At 33.3% G+C, this 18,512-nt stretch overlaps 1 protein-coding gene across 1 annotated transcript; it reads left to right on the forward strand.

Annotated features, from left to right (window-relative positions):
- The first annotated feature begins 562 nt into the window (after nucleotides 1–562).
- Alp1 (Alkaline phosphatase 1) lies at nucleotides 563–18,207 on the forward strand. Its single transcript, XM_073985219.1, has 5 exons — nucleotides 563–643; nucleotides 11,700–11,959; nucleotides 13,639–14,713; nucleotides 14,891–14,974; nucleotides 18,080–18,207. Exons 1-5 carry the CDS (start codon nucleotides 577–579, stop codon nucleotides 18,205–18,207), a joined length of 1,614 nt encoding a protein of 537 aa, XP_073841320.1. The 5' UTR covers nucleotides 563–576.
- Nucleotides 18,208–18,512: the final 305 nt, after the last annotated feature.

Raw genomic sequence — 18,512 nt, forward strand, 5'->3', positions numbered from 1 at the left:
CTGGTAATTTTTTCAATGTTGTGCTAGAACTGATTTCCCTACTTTAGAAACTAGTAAACTTGTATTTCTTTATTCTGAATGACATTCTCTTTTCCTTTTTTGTTAAACGAGTAGAATTTAGCAGAATGTTTGTTATTATTGTGAATTTTTGACAGCTTGGAGGATTTTCTTGATGTTGTCAAGGTCTACGATGGGCTGTTTTTGACAGTTCTGCTAGAGTGTTGCAATTTTTACATTTTACCGTTCCCGTAGCTTTCAAACAATTTTTTATAGGAAAGGAATGTCTTGACAAAATAGTACTGGAACAGAGCAATTGTAAAACTGGATTTCATATCGATCATCTCATTTCACCTGAATATATTTAAATGACGCTCAGTGTTTATTATCTCAAACACACATACATGTGTATGTTGAATATAATTTGACCAAGGTACACATTGATGTCGGTTTACTCTCACGTCTTTAATTAACAAAAATGTTAATTTGAAAAATATACCAATTCTTCTATAAAATGCCATTTAAAATTCCCTAACCATCATTTCGTTTCGATCCGACTAATCAACCAAACCACCAAAGATGTGTGTTATTTTTATTTTATTTATAATTTCGAAAATATCGACCGGTTTTCAAATTAATCAAATAGGTGCGTGAATTTAGTCGAATTTAATATTTTATGATTGTAAATAAATACACAAATAAAATACATAAAACAAATTAAAAGTAATGTAATTAAAGAGTGTGTGTAATAAGTAATTATAATCACGTATTCAGCATGTAAATTGCGTATGGTTTCGTTCTAAGCATGCTTAAAAAGATCTTAAAATAAAAGAAAAAACGTCTATAGAATTGTTTTCAAATATTTGTATGTATATTGGAAGCGAATAATTATTTGGTACACATTCATGTGCTGCCTATTCATATCACAATTCAAATGAGTAATGTGTGTAAATCAGTGTTACCTTTTGAAAAATAAGAGGAATGTGGGAAATAAATCAGTGTTACATTTTAAAAAATAAGATTAAAAATAATCAGACCGATTTTAAGTTGGAACATTTTTAATAGCATGTATTTACATACAGTCTGTGTTGTTATAATATAGAAAATAAACCAGTATTACATTTTGCAAAACAAGATTAAAATATCAGACCGATTTTAAGCATTAAGTTCGAACAATTTTAATAGCAAGTAGGTATTTACCTACAGTCTGTGATTTAATTTTTAATTTGCAGTGGTTTCAATAAAATAATAAATAAATATTCGGTTTATAATTTGTCAATAAAAACCCAGTATAAAGTTTGAATGCAAAAAAGAATTTCCATCACCAATACAAGTGCCGATGCGCTGCATCTTTTGACAAGAATACACCCCTATGCTCTGTTCCAGAATTAACAAGTTTTTACAATTTTTACCACTTTTACATATTTTGCGTTCCCGTACACAAATTTATATGAAAATCGTTTACGACTTTTCCAACTTTTACCACTTTATAAAGTACGGGAACAGGCCACTAGTTTTTACAAAAAGTCGTGCAGCTAATAGTGCGGTTACACTACAGTTTTTAGCCGGGTTACCCACTTTGAGAGGATTTATTTGACGTTTGCGCTATGGAATTGACATTTTAAATCCAAACCCACTGGGTTACTCCGGTTAATAATATTGCGTTTGCATATCGACGCCTCCAAACAATAGTATGCTAAGTCGACTTAGCATGTTTTCAAGTTCTTTACATTTTTATATTTAACGTCCTTTAACTTAAATTCTGTCAAATTTTGGTAATGATTGGACAATCCGAACAGAAGTTATAAACAAATATTGACTTAGCATAGTACTGAAGGTCAAAGAAATTTCCAAACTTTTAGAGCTTGTCCTGCAAAACTCGATTTTCAGAATTAGCAAACTATTATTTGGAGGTGTCGAACGTCCTTTAACTTAAATTCTGTCTAATTTTGGTAATGATCGGTCAATCCGAACAGAGTTATAAACAAATATTGACTTAGCATAGTACTGAAGTTAAAAAAAAAAATTCCAAACTTTGAGAGCTTCTCCTGCAAAACTCACTTTTTAGACTTAGCATACTATTATTTGGAGGTGTGGATATAACAGGATATAACCCACTGGGTTTCAAATGTCTATTCCATAGCGTATACGAAATAAGTTGACCATGCAAAAAGCTTTAATGCAAAGGGAGTTTATAGCTTTTATATAAATAAATAATCAGCCTTATTATTGTTGGCGTAGTCGTAGGCGTAGTTTACATTAGCTTTGTTCCAGAACTAAAAAAGTTTTTACAATTTTTACGACTTTTACACATTTTACCCGAAAACCCGTTCCCGTACACAAAAAAGTTGTAAAATGTTCAGTTCTCTTTAAACAAAAATGGCGCTGAATTACGCTCTCTTTAAAAACTTTTTACTCGACAAATTTGAGCGTGTAAAAAATAGTAACATGGTTGCCGGAGTCTGATTGGCTGGTACGCCGACTTTGACATTTGTTCCAGTTGTTTGACGTATTTTCCATTTTTCCGTTCCCGAACTATTTCAAAAAACTTTTGTTTAAGAAATATTTTTTTGCAGTTCTCTCTTTTAAGAGTTTTACAATTAAAAAGTACGGGAACGAAGCTATTTTTTGTATGATGAAAACTTTGGTCTGTTCCAGTAATGCAAGAATCTACTAATTTTTACTATTTTTTTCGATAATATAAAGGAAAAAATTTTATCGTAGTAAAAAGTAGTAGCTTCTTGCAGGTTCTGGAACAGAGCACTTATGTAATACGATATTTTTTTATTTTATAGCATCGTACATATATAATATATCGAAAGAAACACATTCATCATTCCCAGGATGGATTTCTTTGGTTATAAATATTATTTATTTTTTTATACGACCAATCGGTATCACATATGGCGTTGAAATACGAGAAAAGAGTCGTAACCTATATTATTTATTTATGCTCATGTAAAAACCTAGCCCATAAGGCCATAATCGGTTCCAAAAACCACTATACATTTACTACTCTCATAATTTTGTTAACGACAGCATATAAAAATAAAAACAAATCAATTTCAAAAGAATTTTTGGCAGTGATTAATGAAATATATTGGAAAATAACTAAAATAAATAAAAAGTTTGCTACTTCTACACATTTTCGTATGACAAATTTCGTGTTTTTATCAGAAGACAAACTTTCTATTGAAAATCTGTTAGAGTATAACGATTCAAGCAATGCCAATTTATTAGTTCTTCTTCTAATAATGATTTCAAACGAATTATTTTACAATTAAAAAATATTTTCTTTTTAATTTTATAAGTCAAAAAATGTCGTTTTCATAAATTTTTCGTGATACCAAAAAATAACCCTACGACAACGACTACGCCAACGAGTACAAAAACGTCTACGCCAAACAATTATTTTGATTGTAAAAACTGTGGGTTGGTTTTAAACACGATCTACTAACACTTCTAATAATTTTTGTTACCAAAAGAATTCTTACAAATTTGATATTTTTGCTTTTAAGTACGAATACATTCATATTACCAATCAGTCGTTTCGACACGTCAACCTGCAATTTTGGATACGACTGCACCAACCGTAATAAGGCTGAATTTAATAAACAATAAATCTGAAAGCACAATAAAGCCGAAAATACAATCAACGTTGTTGTTACCTGGGAAGTTTTTGCAGATTTTGAAACTACAATGTTCGTAGATGAGAAAAATCAAAAAACGAAAAAAATCGCCGGAGCGCTTTTTAAATAAATCGCGATTCAAGTTGACATTTTTAGGGGTTGTTTAGGTTTTTGCGATGTTGCTTGGAAACCGCAAGTCCTGTAAAAATGGGACTAAAGAGAATGTTGTAGCTATCAAAATTCTCTACAAGATTGACCTTTATGGTGTTCTCGTCGGTTTTACCGTTTTTGAGATATAGAAGTTCAAATTGGGAAAATCAAAATTCAATTCAATTCTGTATCGCCCTCTCATAAAACAATGTCAAGAAGGGTGCGCCTTAACTAACTTTTAATGAAAAACGCTTACACAGGGGACGTTTTTCTGAATTCTGAAACAGCAATGTTCATAGATGAGAAAAATCCAAAAACAAGAAAAATCGCTGTAGGGATTTTGAAATAAATCGCGGTCAAAATTCACATTTTTAGGTTTTCGCTATTTTGCTTGGAAACCGCAAGTCCAATCGAAATGGAGCTAAAGAAAATGTTGTAGCTGTGAAAATTCTGTAGAGGATTGACGTTTATGATTTGTTCCCAGGCTGTACACTTTTTGAGATAAAGAAGGTTAGTTTACATTTTTAGTTTTTTTTTTTTGTTAGGGTTTCGCGGTTTTGCTTGACTACGGCAAGTCTTATCGATATGGGACCTTAGCAAATCTTAAAGCCGTGAAAATTCTCTACAAGACTGGCTTAAGTAACTTATCCTAGGTTGTACCATTTTTTAGATATATAAGTTTAAGTTGGGAATTTGCAGTCATGACATTGTTTTATAAGGGGGCGATACAGAATTGAATTGAATTTTAATTGTCCCAATTTGAACTTCTACATCTCAAAAACGGTAAAACCAACGATAACACCATACAGGTCAGTTTCAAGAATTTTGATAGCTACAGCATTCTCTTTAGTCCCATTATTATAGGACTTGCGGTTTCCAAGCAACATCGCAAAAACCTAAACAACCCCTAAAAATGTCAACTTGAATCGCGATTTATTTAAAAAGCGCTCCGGCGATTTTTTTTCATTTTTTGATTTTTCTCATCTACGAACATTGTAGTTTCAAAATCTGCAAAAACTTCCCAGGTGTAAGCACCTTCCATTTAAATTTGCTTCAAGAGCACCGTGATATTCGTTTTTCTGCTTAATCTGGCTCTGGATCTATCTCCAGTTCTAGGAATGTGGCTGTTTCGATGGGATGTAACCACAGATCTACTGTAACTAATTGAGTAGCTTTAGCAGGTTAACAGGTTGAAAAGGTACAGTGTGCCATGCCATCCTGTGCCGCACGCTGCACAGTGGGAAAAATACCGATCTAGCGTGCAGAAAATCAAAAAATGGACTTAAAGGAAACTATGAAACTTTAGTACAGTATTAAACTAGAGGGTTGACTGTACTTAACGGCGTATATAATAATTAGAATTAATTAGTAGGAACGGAATAACGGTACATTTAATATAGATATTTTTTAAAGTGTTCACGATGATGTTTTTAGTCGAACAATTGTAATGGACGTATGCAGTCTGTGAACATATTACTGTCGAATCTTTTGTATTTTTGACTTATCGTAAAGGTATTTAAATAAATTAATCGGTTTTATAAGCCATAAGATATAAAATTTAGATGTTATTGGCTAATTATATGTAACGTCCATTTTATTCCATTTCTGCAATTAAAAAAGGGGTAAAGTATAAAATCGGATCGAATCGGATCGAGATATTTTTTTTTTGTTTATCTTGTCCAGAATAACATCTCAAATTATTTCCTGCGACTTTTTGCGATTTTTGAATTTTTGTAATTTTTAGTGAAAAATGTCAATTTCGAAAAAAGTCAATTTTAATTTTAATGACGATACTGGGGGGAATGGGGATCTTCTCAGATGTGTACTTCGGTACGGAAAGTCTCTGATCGCCACTCACTTGGGAATGGCCAGAGATGATTCATTTGCTGAATTTTCCAAGCAGCTCACTACTTCCGATTTTAAATCAAGTATTCCCTGGTAATATCGTACAGACAACCGTTTGTCGATAGCTAGAGTGAGAAGGCGACCCGGCCTAGAGGGTTTTGTTGGCAATCCCAACGCTAGGATCGGATGTTGTGGTCTAATCAGCCTCACATCTTAAAGGAACCCGATTGCAACGTAGTGTCTGTTTCCACATTGGGCGACTACAAACAGCGTCTGTACTCCAGAGGAGCGGCTGAATTCTAGAAGGAAAACTATATACCCATCAGAAGGCAACGGGAAACCACTGATGTACCATCCCTTGAAAATCATGCAATTATGAATACAACACAAAACATACGGCCCTCAATCTCCGGTAACTCGAGGGTGCTAAGAATCCCCGGAGGTAAAACAAAACAAAAACTAAAAATTGGAACATGGAATGTCCGCAGTTTATTCGAGCCTGGCAAACTAGCCAACACACTTAATGAAATGGAAAGACATAATATTGATATACTCGGCGTATGTGAAACATGGTGGCCAGAAGCAGGTGAATTTCTATCCCAAAATTTTAAAATTTATTACTCGGGAAACCTTAACAGAAATCATAGAAACGGAGTTGCAATAATTGTCAAAGCCCATATTGCCAAATGTATCACAAGTGTTATTTTAAAATCTGACAGGACCATGATGATAAAAATAATGGCCAAGCCACTTAATATAAATATTTTGCAAGTATATGCTCCTACAGCTGACAAAACCAACGAAGAAGTAGAACTCTTTTATAATGAAATTGGTGAACTCCTTAATCTGACAAAACCACATGAAATAACGATTGTTCAGGGAGACTTCAACGCGAAGGTAGGAAGCATCGCTGTCCCAGGAACAAGTGGACAGTATGGATTGGGAAATAGAAATGAAAGAGGTGACAGACTAATAGAATTCTGCCAAGAACACCGAATGAAAGTAGCAAACACATATTTCTGCCTACCCCCCAGACGACTGTACACGTGGAAATCGCCACAAGATAGAACAGGAAACACAATTAGAAACCAAATTGATTTCATTCTCATAGATACGCGCCACTTTACGTCTATAACGAAGGCCTCGACATACCCTGGAGCAGATGTTCCTTCTGATCATAATCTTCTTATGGCAAATATGTGCACAAAGATTATATCTAAATCCAAAAAAACACATCGTAAAAAACTTGATATTGGAAAACTTGCAAATCCCCTCATTAAAAGTAATATAACGCATAACTTAAATTTGCAACTGAACACAATTAATGCTGATGAGGTTGAAAATATATGGGAAAGACCATAAACACCATATCTCAACATGATCTAGGAAACTACACAAAACCAAAGAATAAGGACTGGATGACGGATGAAATTCTACACCTTATCGATGAACGCCGAAAATACAAAAATTCAAATTACGAACTGTATTGGGAGCTCAACAGAGAAATTCAAACAGCCATACGAGCTGCAAAAACCGCTTATTTGAATAATCAGTGCGAAGAAATAGAAAGATTGAGAAACCTACACGATGATTACAACCTACACAAGAAATTAAAGGAAGCTGCTGGTGTATATCGTAAAACAACTTCTGCTGTACTATACAATGAGAGCAATGAAATAGTGACTGAAATTAGCGAGAAAAAAACAATTTGGAAAGACTATGTACAAAAGCTCTTTACAGATGATAAAAGATCATGCTACGAAAATCAATCCACGCAAATATTGTCTGGAACGAGCATAACGGATTCTGAAGTAGAATGGGCCATTAAATCTTTGAGGGACAAAAAAGCAACTGGGCCTGATGAGATACCTTCAGAAATATTAAAACTCATTGATGGAAACAATCTACAACTATTTACCAAACTTTTCAACCATATATATGACACAGGACAATTTCCACAAGACTGGCTGAAGTCCACGTTTATAGCAATACCGAAGAAGAGCCATGCCAAACGATGCAGTGACTATAGACTCATAAGCCTTATGAGTCATACATTAAAGATATTCCTTAAAATAATTCATAATAGGATATATGAAAAATGCGAGAAATCAATGGGAGATACACAATTCGGATTTAAGGAAGGAAAAGGCACACGAGAAGCTTTGTTTTATATCCAAGTTCTTATACAAAAATGTCGGGAAGTTCAGAAGGACGTATTCATATGCTTCATCGACTACGAAAAAGCCTTTGACACGGTACAACACGATAAGCTGATCGAAATAATCAAGTCTATTGGAATAGAAGACAAAGAAATAAGATGCATAAAAAGTTTATACTGGCATCAAACTGCCCAAATTGATGTCAACGGAGATACAACAGAAGAAATAATGATATCCAAAGGAGTTCGACAAGGATGTGTCTTATCTCCACTACTATTCAATATATACTCTGAAAAAATATTTCAAGAAGCATTTTTAAATATTCAAGAAGGTATAAAAATCAGAAATAAATATATGAACAACATCCGATACGCCGACGACACCACTATTCTGGCTGATACTATGTCGGGACTACAAAGTCTTATGAACAGACTCACTGAATATAGCGAAAAATATGGGCTAAAAATTAATATCCAAAAGACTAAGTTCATGGTGATTAGTAGAAAGAATTCGCACACGGACACATCATTAAAAATACATAACTCTACTATTGAAAGAGTAAAATGTTTTAAATACTTAGGCGTTCTAATTAATGAGGAATGGGACAACAGCAAAGAAATTAAATGCAGAATAGAGATGGCAAAGGACGCGTTTTCCAAATATAAAAAAGTGTTAACAAGCCATAACATAAACATTGAAACGAAGACAAGATTCGTTAAAAATTATATTTGGTCAGTATTGCTATATGCAGTTGAAATTTGGACCATTAAAGCTGTAGACATTAAAAGACTCGAGGCATTTGAGATATGGGTTTACAGAAGAATACTAAAAATACCCTGGACAGCTCACATATCGAACGAAGAGGTTCTCAGAAGAATGAACCGCACCCGAGAACTTACAACGCATATTAAAAAGCAAAAGAGTGCATACCTAGGACACATTATGAGGAATCCCAAATATAAACAACTCCAATTAATTCTCCTAGCAAATATAGAAGGTAGAAATTCCAGAGGTAGAAAAGAAACAACCTGGCTCAAGAACATACAGCAATGGACCGGATATCATAACGCAGACCACGTTATCAACACATCACGAAATAGAGAACTCTTTAGTCAAATCATAAATAACATTTAATGAAAATAGAAACTATGTAATTGTATGATCGCTAATATTCGAAAATCGAATAAGCAAATAAAGAAGAAGAAGACGATACTGGGAAACATATTTTTATAACATATTGATCACAGCATAGCAGATAAGAAAATAGAAATTGAAAAAGGTCGTCCTTCGGTCGCCATGAAATGGGTGGACGTAGGAAACCGATAGTGGTGACACGCCTCTAACCAAACTGTTAAATTCAAGTTTTTATTACTAAAAAGTGCAAAATATACACATTTTGAACTCGTACACCCAATATATATTTATGAATGTATTGCTTGTGAAATGGCATCTATGAATTAATAACTCAATACATAAAATTACAACAAAATCGGCTGGAAAAATTACCTCAGGAAAAGACACAGGAACAAAATAAAAACATTCTAAAAAGTTAATTGATGTAACCTTCATATTAAGGTAACTTTTAGTAATTTTTTTCTTGAATATGTATCATGAAAGTCATCTTGCATCAAGGGTTTTACCTAAACGTACTGCCCTTGTTAAAAAATGTAACTACACCTGCATGTAAGGAGGTTGAGTTTATTTATATAGTTGACTAATATGCATTCCCTACAATTTTATGAAAAAGCATTGAAGGTTTTATGTGGAAAGTCATGAAAGGTGAGATTCATGCTAATTTCGGCACCCTTTATGAGGATCAGATACAGGTATAGATGTATGTACATACTCATTCACCAGTTACATATGAATGGAAAAATCCATATTTTATGGAGGTTTATTCATAGATTCTTTCTTACACAATATGTGATACAGGTATAGAAGTTTTTTGCTAATTCACCTATTCATAGATTCTTGTTCATTTAATAAGTTTTAACCAACGGGATTTTTTTGAGTTCTTGAAAAAGTGAATTGTGAATACAAAAATGTCAATTTTGCGTAAAGATCTTTTTGAAGTTTGGCTGAAATCAAAAAAACAGTTCTAAAAAACTTTACACCAGAAAAATAAGTCGTGAAGAAACAATGAGAGATCTTTTCAACAGGTTGCTATTTTCTTCCGATCCGAAAATATCTAGTTCGTCTCACAGTACTTCTATCAACCATCGATATAGGGAGCCGCTATCTAAAGAAGTCCTTAAACTACTGCAGGATCCGATGCTAAAAACCAATTCAGATCAGAACTTCGATTCTGATAGTGACTAGTATTAAAGAAATAATGAATACAATGTATAGAGTATACATAATTTATTTTTTAAGATTAATAATTTGTAATCAAATACTTAGAATATATGTAAATATATATGTAAGACTAAATGCCAAATTTCAGCCATTTCTGTTGGATAATGCGGGTAAAATCTTCCAAATTAGAAAAATTAGGCGGTACTCTCCTATGTGGGCTATATCAAAAACTGGACCTGTACCGACAATTCTCTGTCGGAATGTTTTATACCCCCAACGAAGACTAAATGCCAAAATTACTGTTGGATAATGCGTGTAAAATCGGGCGGTACCTTCCTATGGGGGATATATCAAAAAGTGGACCTGTACCGACAATTCTCTGTCAGAACATTTTATACCACCAACGAAGACTAAATGTCAAATTTCAGCCATTTCAGTTGGATAATGCGGCTAACATCATCAAAATTACATAAATCGGGAGGTAGCGCCTTATGGGAGTTATACCAAAACATTCATAAAAAATACAAATCGACCAAATATATCACGGAATGAAGTGAAAGCTGTGTTCCTTTACTTTCCTGAGGTTACCATTTTTACCATTTTTAACCTGCAAAGCGTTCCTTAACCCCGAAAAGTGTCAAAACTGGAAGAAATTTTTAAGAGAGTGAGAGAGGAGAGAGCGAAAATGGCTTTCTCTTCTACCACAGGCTACCAGGCAAATTTCTGAAGGTAAAAAATGGCAGAACTGATTTTTCGACTTTTGTTTGACGATTATTTCACAATGAAGAAGAAAATGGACGAAAAACAGAAGAAAAAGTCGAACGCTGACAAAACTAAATTAAAAACTGTGAAATAAAAGACGAAAATTGATTTTTTATGTTTCTTTTTGACATTGCTGCCAGATCTACCATTATTCCGTTCCTTTACTTTTCTGTTAAAAATGTTCATGAGAGAGCAATTTTGACACTTTTCTCTTTTACCACTCTAACCATTAAAAAAGGAACAAAGCTACTATGTATGTGTACAACATTCACAGGTAGCAAATTTGACATCTCATATGACATTTATAGATAGTGTAAACACCCCTTAAGTAATTGTACCATGCAACGACCATGATATTCTTCCGACTCATGAAATCCACTATTATCTCGATCTTACCTCGGGATTGTAATCAACGTTTAAGTAAAGTTTTGCGTCATTTCTAGTAAGATGAAGAAAAAAACAATGTTGGCTGCGTCTTTTATTCTTTTACCAGAAATGACGCAACACTTTACTCAAATGTATTTTCGGTTTAAACGAGGGTTTTAATGATCGTAAATAATGATTATGTAGAAAAGAAGTCATGTACAAAACGCAATAATATTTTACTTCATAAACAATTTAAACACCTTAAATATATTTATCAATTAAATTATGTTGTTCCTTGTAAATATGTATGTATATGCTCTGTTCCAGAACCTGCAAGAAAAAACTATTTTGTCCACAAATTTATAAAGGAAAAACAAAAGTATTGGAATTTTGCCATTTCTGGAACAGATCGATAATCCTTTCCTTCCTACCAACAAAAGCTATTTGAATAATATATCAATTTGTAGTCTAATTTCCTTCTCCGTATACATTTCAGATCTTTCATCTAAAGTAACGAATCCTAATGATTTAAATGATGAACAGTTTTGGATAACAGATTCACAACAATCGCTACGAAATAAACTTTATCTGACGGAAAATAAAAATATTGCTAAGAATGTTATTTTCTTCATTGGCGATGGAATGTCAGTGCCAACAGTTACCGCTAGCCGCATTTATAATGGCCAAATAAAGGGACTTGTTGGAGAACGGAATTCTTTATTCCTTGAAAAATTTCCTTATGTTGGATTATCCAAGGTAATACTAATACTATTTTATTAGCTAAATTAGTAAAAGATTGAACTGTCAAAAATTAGAGTTGGGTAATCTATTTCCTAGTTCCTTGTACTGGTTCCAAAACGTATGAATAACATCATGCAATATAACGTGTGATATTAAGTATACGCAGTTTTTTCAAAGAAAAAATGTGGGCCATTGGAACTGCGAAGTGAACTACATAGTTCCATATAGTTCCTTTGGCACAACTCTATCAAAAATTACTTTCCCATTAAAATTGGGAGGAATTAAAAGTGTAGTAGAAATGGGAAAATCAACATATATATGTATGTACCAGCTAATCAGACGCCAGCATTAATTACACTGTACAACAAAATTGAATTTTTTTTAAATTACAAGAAACCCCGCACAGATCATGAATATGGACCGAAAAAAAGAAGACACGTGTATCGGCGTTTTGAAAGTTTACGTCGGGAAGTAACCTAAATAGGCGTGGCAAGTTCCGCCTTTTTCTACAGGTTTTGAAATATTCGACATCAGATTCCTTGGTATCCATGCATTTTAGGTATAAAGTATCTTTGGCAATATTACAAACAACAATGTGGGTTATCTTTTTATGAAAAAATTAACCCTCATGCGAGTTACTAAACGGGTGTTGTTTGTCCCCTTTTTTCAAAAACTCCTTTAAAATGTGATCGTATTAGATCAAAATATTCTACAAAATTATTTGTAATTTTGTAAAATCACGTTTTAGGGTTAATGTTGTACTTTATCTGGGTTTAATTTATTAAGTTTTGTCCCACAAAACTTCATTCTATATAGAAGACGTCAAAGACAAAAATATTCTCCATGAAAATATATACATCAAGTTTGCCAACAAAACACCAAATAATTTCTACCTATAATATCTAATTTTGTAACGTCATTTTCTTAACAAAGTATATGTTATTTTACATATGTGTTGTCACTTTGTGTATACATTTTGTATATAAAAAGTCACAACCCATATGTAAAATACATATCGTTTAAAGTACCCATTAGATATCTAGTTTGTTCTGGGATTTACAGTGAAGTTTTGTGTATAATATTTTTTCTTTAAACACCTTTTGTCTAAAACTAAATTTCATGTTTGGTCTGTTCCAGAACTGCAAGAATCTACTCATTTTTACTATTTTTACCGATAACATAAAGGAAAAAATGTTATCGCAGTAAAAAATAGCAGCTTCTTGCAGGTTCTGGAACAGAGCAGTTACTTTCATGCATCAACTCAAAAAAGAACAAAACAAATTTTTAAAAAAAATATTTGGGTGTTTTGTTGGCAAACTTGATGTATATATTTTCATGATATATATTGTAAATACATATTTCATTTATTATGCGACTTATATTGAAATTTTATGGAGAATATTTTTGTCTTTGATGGCTTCTATCTAGAATGAAGTTTTGTGGGACAAAACTTAATAAACTCATATAAAGTACAACATTAACCCTGAAACGCGATTTTACTTTTGACAGATTCCGGGAGTTTAAGTACGATTTAGAACTTGTCACGCCTATTTACTTGCCGACGTAAACTTTCAAAACGCCGATACACGTGTCTTCTTTTTTTCGGTCCTCTTTCATAATCTGGCCGAATTATCTTGTAATTTTTTTTTGTGTTGTACAGTGTTATTAATTTATTTTCTCGTGCTCACTTACAGACATACTGTGCAGATCGACAAGTTGCTGATTCCGCTTGTACAGCAACTGCTTATCACACCGGTATTAAAACAAATTTTCAAACTATTGGCGTATCGGCACGCGTGAAGCTTAACGATTGCCAAGCAGCAATAAAATCAGAGAATCAATTGGAATCTATAGCCAGTTGGGCACAAAAAGCAGGGAAAGGAACGGGAATTGTCACAACTACACGGGTAACGCATGCCAGTCCAGCAGGTGCATACGCACATACATCTCACCGCGATTATGAAAGTGATGCCGACGTCATTAACATGAATGGGGATCCAACTCAATGTATTGATATTGCTCGTCAATTGGTAGAAAATGATGTCTCACGAAATTTCAACGTTGTCATGGGTGGAGGTGGAGCAAAGCTTTTACCAAATGTTACAAATAATTTTACAGGATATGCAGGAGAACGTTTAGATGGAAGAAATATTATAGAGGAATGGATGCAGTATAAAGATGATGTAACATCATTTGTTCATTCTAGGCAAAATCTACAGGAACTTGACACTGATAACACGGATAACTTAATTGGCATTTTCGCCAATAGTCACATGGCATACAATTTAGATAATGACGGTTCACAGCCTACATTAAAAGAAATGACAGCAGCAGCAATATCGGTTCTGAAAAAACGACAAAACGGTTTCTTTTTATTTGTGGAAGGTGGACGCATTGATCATGCTCATCATGAAACTAAAGCTAAAAAAGCTTTGGATGAAACTGTACAATTTGATGAAGCCATAAAAATGGCGTACGAATTGACAGATCCAAATGAAACTCTAATAGTTATTAGCGCCGATCATGGCCACACAATGACTATTAATGGTTATCCCACATTAGGCAATGCTATTACCGGTGTTGGTACTGATATCAGCGACGTTGACTTCTTGCCATATACGACATTGTCTTATGCTAATGGGCCGGCATTTTCAAATTTCTATTATTCATCTCGCAAGCCTATTGCACGAAATCCATATCAGAGATTTCTCTTTCGGATGGACCGAGATGCAGTCAGACGATATGATGTCAGAAAACAATCAAATTTAGGTAAGTGGTATATTGTTATGGGAAAAGAGAAATCAATAGGAAACATGTGGGAAACACATAAGCAAAAAGTATGATGTTGGCGCTTTAATACTCGCTAAGCCAGGAGTGGGGCTAATAACTTAAAGGAGAAAAAAACTAAAACGTAATACATATTTGCATTTCTGTTTTATATTATAGGCGATAAAGATTTTCAATATCCAGCTGCTGTACCAATGATTGATGAAACACATGGTGGTGGCGATGTTGCTGTTTACTCAAGTGGTAAGTACTTTAAAATACGACATTTTACTACAAGTGCATACATACATACATATGTAAGTCGATATTGAGCAGTTTAGATCTCAATATATAAGAAACATGACATTCTTCCGTAAGTTATTATGATATTCTTGCTTAAGTCATTTCTGCTAAAATAATAAAGAACGGCCGAGCTAAATTGGAACTAGGTTGCCCTTTAATCTTCTAACATAAATAAAGTAGGCAAGGAAGCCAGCCGATTTTGTACTCAGGCCTTTAATCATGGAAGGTAGGACCTACGAATTGTACAAACTTGCATGGGCGTACATGAATGAACGTTTACATATAATCGGATTTAACAAACGTCAATTCCATTGTGTATACGTCAAACAAACACCCTAAAAAAGAAGGTTAACACGGCAAAAAGCTATAATATAAACAGGCTGTAAAGTTTAAAATTTCATCTAACTAGGCGTTTACACCAGACAGTTTGTCTTCAAATACAACTCTGATTTACTAACACATATATACATTTGTTGGTTGTCTTCCAGCTGGTCATCATTTTTTCACAGACAGTCGGTTAAAAAATTTTGGCATTTTTGTGAAAAAGAAGTGAGATGATAATTCGAATGTGCTAAAAACAAAAGAATATGTGCAAAAAGAAAATATTTGAACGGAAAACGAAAAGAAATCATAATTTTACAATTGTTTTTGTAGTTGTCTGGACGCCTACGTCACGCAGGCAAGTTTTGGGTTTTTGACAATCAATACATGAACTCAACTGTCCTGTCATATGTAAACGCAGGGTAAAAGCCTAATGGCCAAGTGCTACCTAATTAAAATGCGATCTTGCATTTCTTTACTCTTGTACATAAATTTAGGCTTGGATAAGCATGAATTTCTCATTCTGTTCGCACCTTTACCCCCTGTTTTTGTAAAGAAATTTTAGAGATTAAAGGTAGAAACAATGTAAAAAGATCATGTAAAAGATTAAAGGCCAAGTACCACCTAATTCAAATGAATTAGGTAGCATTTGAATTAGGTAGTACTTGGCCTTTAATCTTTTTCATGCAACTGAGCGTGAAAAAGCGGCGTATTTCACAGTGTTTCTAACTTAATAGCACATTTACATTTTACTGGATTTAGTAAACACAATTGGTATTAATAGTCAATTATATTGCATATACGTCAAATAAATCCTCATAAAGAAGGTTAATCGGCCATTTAGATATGACATCATTAGCCGGATTTATGTGCCAAATACATACGGTCCGTTGTGCGACGCGTTGTGCGTTGAAAACAACAACCACATGAAAAATTTGTAAGTGATGCCAAGTTTGATCTTGAAGTTTTCATGTGGTTGTTGTAACGCGACGCTCAATGCGCCGTATGTGCCGAGCCCTTTAGTGCATTATCAGGTTTTATTTGCTAAATCCGGTCATAATCTACCATACAAAAATAAATCCTAGTATTGAGTGGATTTGTTTTAAATCCGGCATAAATCCTCGTATACAACTCTGTTTTTTGCAACATGTTGCTCGAAAATACAAAAAGTTACAAGCTGACACAAGAAACAAGGTAGATGCATCGGTGAATTGCTACAACAAAAATAATTTAAAATGTTCAAATTTGTAAACAAGGGAAACAAATTAAATTTGCTTTGATATTCAAATTTGATTTTAATCAACCAAGACTAAAATTTACGATGTCTAAACGACAAAATAAATATTTATTTGCTCATTAGTTAGCTACTAATGCTACATAATGTGTTAACATTTTCAATATTAAACAATAAAATTTGTTATTTGCCGTATGTTTCTTGAGACGAATTCAATTTAAAACAACTTCTTCTGACGTTTCAAATTCGATCAGATAGGCTGATGCATCTACCCTGGTAATTGTGCTATTAAAAATCAGCTGACTGCCATTTAAATCCTCCAAAGGTATATCTAAATTCAATGAGATTTGTACTGGATTTATTAAATTCACTTGAGGATTTATGGCTAGTCTAAATGATCTATTACTTTCTCACACCCACAAACCGCGTAATTTCTATTCATTTCAATAAATTTTAGGTTAGGGGTTGTTAATTCGATAATAGGTCTGTACGATAACTTCGCAAGTAAAAAGTACTTACAAGTACTCAGCAAGTTCTCAGTAACTTCTCTCCACTAATTTTACTCTCTCGAAGCTAAAAATATGCAGAATGTTATCGAACAACAATTTGCAAAAATTTGCAAGAAGTCAACTGATTTGACAAACAATAAGTTTGGCGGATAAGATTTAATTTAACAATCAAAGGTTGTTTGCGAAATTGATTTGATTATCCATTGCTACAAAAATATTTCACTTTCCATATCATAAATAAATGGGTTGCCGTCCACATAGTGTTCCTCCTACTACATGGATGCGACGATTTTGTTAGGATTTGATACCTTAGAAATAAAACAATCATCACAAGCTACAAAATAAGTTATTTTACAAAATAAGTCGTTTTCCATAATTTATTTAGTTATCTCTTCTCTTTTTATCTTGTAATTATTTTAATAACCAAATGCTGCATATGTTTTTGCCAAGAATTGCGAAGTCCGCCACAAAACATTCGAATTTCAATCAGCCGATCAAACTTGCAAATTCTTACAAGGAAAATTTTGCTTGCAAAAACTTGTAAGTTCTCAGTGACAAAATTCTCTAAAACTCTCTAAAATTCTCTCCAAATTCGCTCTCTTTTACTTTACAAGTTTGTTATCGAACAGCATTTTGTAAAAGTTTTTACAAATGTGTACAAACTTTTGGGTTATCGTACAGACCTAATATCGATAGACAAAAATCGTTAACCGAACGAATGTGTTTACAGTGTACGTGTGTGTCGTATGCCCGCGGGCATAGGAAAGTTGTTGTTGGTGGCCATCACTGTTTTAAACCCAGCGGGTTTGGTAAATCCGTATACGTAACGTACTATTATTTAAGATAAAAGGCAAAGGGAAACCTATGTATGTAGGTCGAATTTATCTCGGCGGTCCTTTATTCTTTAACCAAAAATGACATGCCAAGAAAGCCTTAAAGGCCTCCGTGTTTTGGAATGTCTAAATAAACATATATTTATTTAAATATTATTTTTTGTTTTAGGCCCATGGTCCCACTTATTTACTGGAGTTTTGGAACAAAATGTTTTGCCGACATTTATGGCGTTTGCCGCTTGTATTGGTCCAGATGAATTAACTGCATGTAGCTTTTATACTATCAACAAAAAATAAAATATGAATCTGTTTTATTAATTTAGTAAAAATATTTGTCTCATACACATACATATCAAAATCTCTAAAATTTTATTTTCCATTTAAAAAAATTAGAAAAATATTATACAACATCAATGATTTTTGGTACATAGATTAAGAAAAAAAATCGTCATTCCAAATCAGTTTTTGTAACTAAGGTGGTATTTACACTATCTATGAATGTCATATGAGATGTCAAATTTGCTACCTGTGAATGTTGTAAACATAAGCTGTGTTCCTTTACTTACCTGAGGTTACCATTTTTTACCATTTTTAACCATTTT

The sequence above is a fragment of the Musca autumnalis genome, unplaced genomic scaffold (genome assembly GCF_047663935.1).
Source record: "Musca autumnalis isolate F117 unplaced genomic scaffold, ASM4766393v1 scaffold_4, whole genome shotgun sequence".
In the NCBI taxonomy this organism is placed as follows: Eukaryota; Metazoa; Arthropoda; class Insecta; order Diptera; family Muscidae; genus Musca; species Musca autumnalis.

Coding starts and splice junctions, on each gene's coding strand:
- Alp1 (XM_073985219.1), top strand. CDS start 577: ATGTGTGTTATTTTTATTTTATTTATAATTTCGAAAATATCGACCGGT. Junction 11,960..13,638: donor CTTATGTTGGATTATCCAAG/GTAATACTAATA, acceptor GCTCACTTACAG/ACATACTGTGCAGATCGACA. Junction 14,714..14,890: donor CAGAAAACAATCAAATTTAG/GTAAGTGGTATA, acceptor TTTATATTATAG/GCGATAAAGATTTTCAATAT.